The following is a 1,684-nucleotide window of genomic DNA, read 5'->3' as shown; positions in this document are numbered from 1 at the left end:
TTGGTTGTAGTTGTTTCTCTGCTGCAGGAAGGCGCCCTGCTGAGGATGCATCTGGGGACTGACCGGGGACCTACGGCTCTGCGGCTGCTGAGGGACATTTATCTGGGGCGAGAAAGGACCGCTGAAGCCCTGCACATTAATCCCGGCGCACGGATTAGCTGACACCGGCGAAAAACTCTGGAAGAAGGCCGGGTTGATGGATGGTGGGATACCTGGGTAGAAGCTGTTTTCAGAGTCCGTGTTAGGCATCTGGTTAATGGCGTTGGCATGGATGGAGTTAATGGGTGCGGGAGGGGGCGATGAGCTGGTCTGGACCGACCACGGGGTGCCGAACCCAGGGAGAGAAGGTGAAGACGAGCCCCCGCTGGCGCTCTGCATCTCCTGGGTGGGGAGGTTCGGGAAAGCGGCACCGAGACCTCCGGACAACATGTTGCCGGTGCTGCTGCTGCCATTGCCGTTATTTATATGGTGGGCGACAGGAGAGTCCATTTGGATCTTGTTGGGATTTACGGAAGTGGGCTTTGGCGACGCAGCATCGGCTTCTGTCTCCTCCACTGGAGAGCCGTGGGGGTCAGCGGGGCCGGGGCAGGGCTGAGGGAAGGGCTTCCTCTGCGGCAGGTGACTGAACGGTGCCTGGGGCGGGGGCGACTCCGGACTGAACTCGGTGTGCTGACTTGACTGCTGATGTGCGTTCCGGCCGCGCTGAAGGTCACAGAGAGACTGCGGAGCCAGGCGGAACCGACCTCGATCGAAACCGGTCTTCTGGTTCTGATGGCTGTAATCCGGAGGGAAGGAGCTCTTCCCGGGGTTGTGGGTTTGCTTCGGTGGTTTCCCGGATTTGCTGACCGTGCTGATGTCCTTGTCGTCGGTTGACGGGGGTAGTTGCGTGGTTGTCACCCCCACAGGCTCATCCTGCATGTTTTGCTGATGCGCAGCAGCTGACAGGAACAGCGGGGACGCGGCGACGCTGCTGAAGGGCGAACCGGGGCGCGACTGGCCGCTGGAATCCGGGTCGGACTAGAATCCGTTAGAAGTTCGCCTCTAGGGTTTAGAGAACGCGTCTGAAACTGTATTTTATCGCAGAAATGATGGTCTTTTTAATGTGAACATGTGAAGAGGCTGGTGGCTGGAGGCAGAGCCGCGGAGGAGGGGGTCTGGCCTGGGCGAGCAGTCGGCTCCTTCTGCTCCTGGTGGCGCTTTTACTCGGCGGTTTTATCATCTATCTCAGCACCGAACTATTTCGGCCTTGCTAGCCTAGCCTGTGCGGTTCCATTCCTGTCCGACCGTGCTACCCCCTCCTCTGGTTACCGGCTGTGCTGCTGCGGCAGAGGATTAAAGATCCCAGACTGAACCTACGTCACGACCGCATCACGCCTCGGTGCGCCTGCCTCGAGCCCGAGCTGCAAAGAGGACCGCATTGTTTACGTCATGTTTTCATTATTCATAAAGTGCAGTAGGCCTACACCCTCGGCTAGTAGCCTACAGGAGGATGAGTTGAACTGAAGCTGGAAAGTCGCTTTAATATGCGTCATTAACGAGTTTGTAATGACCTCAAAGTCTCAGTGACGTGCAATAACAGTGTGTCACGTTCATAGTGAATCATTCATACAGATATTTCATTCGTATTTGGTTTATATTACACATATTTTTACAGGCTATCCAGAATTTTGGCTACTAATTAAAA

At 56.2% G+C, this 1,684-nt stretch overlaps 1 protein-coding gene across 3 annotated transcripts in view; it reads right to left on the bottom strand.

Annotated features, from left to right (window-relative positions):
- Window positions 1-1,365, bottom strand: part of cpeb2 (cytoplasmic polyadenylation element binding protein 2) — a 22,169-nt gene extending 20,804 nt beyond the window's left edge. For all 3 annotated transcript variants that reach the window (XM_086224546.1, XM_086224547.1, XM_086224548.1), the window contains exon 1: window positions 1-1,365. This exon is cut by the window's left edge and continues 6 nt beyond it. In XM_086224546.1, the coding sequence (XP_086080672.1) occupies window positions 1-918 (918 nt within the window). In that variant the 5' untranslated portion in view covers window positions 919-1,365.
- Between the last annotated feature and the right edge of the window lie 319 nt (window positions 1,366-1,684).

Source organism: Aulostomus chinensis, chromosome 14 (genome assembly GCF_037954235.1).
Source record: "Aulostomus chinensis isolate RoL2024-O1b breed Wild chromosome 14, RoL_Achi_v1.0, whole genome shotgun sequence".
NCBI lineage: Eukaryota > Metazoa > Chordata > Actinopteri > Syngnathiformes > Aulostomidae > Aulostomus > Aulostomus chinensis.
The sequence above is the reverse complement of the archived record's forward strand: the minus strand, read 5'-3'. Positions and strand labels throughout refer to the sequence as shown.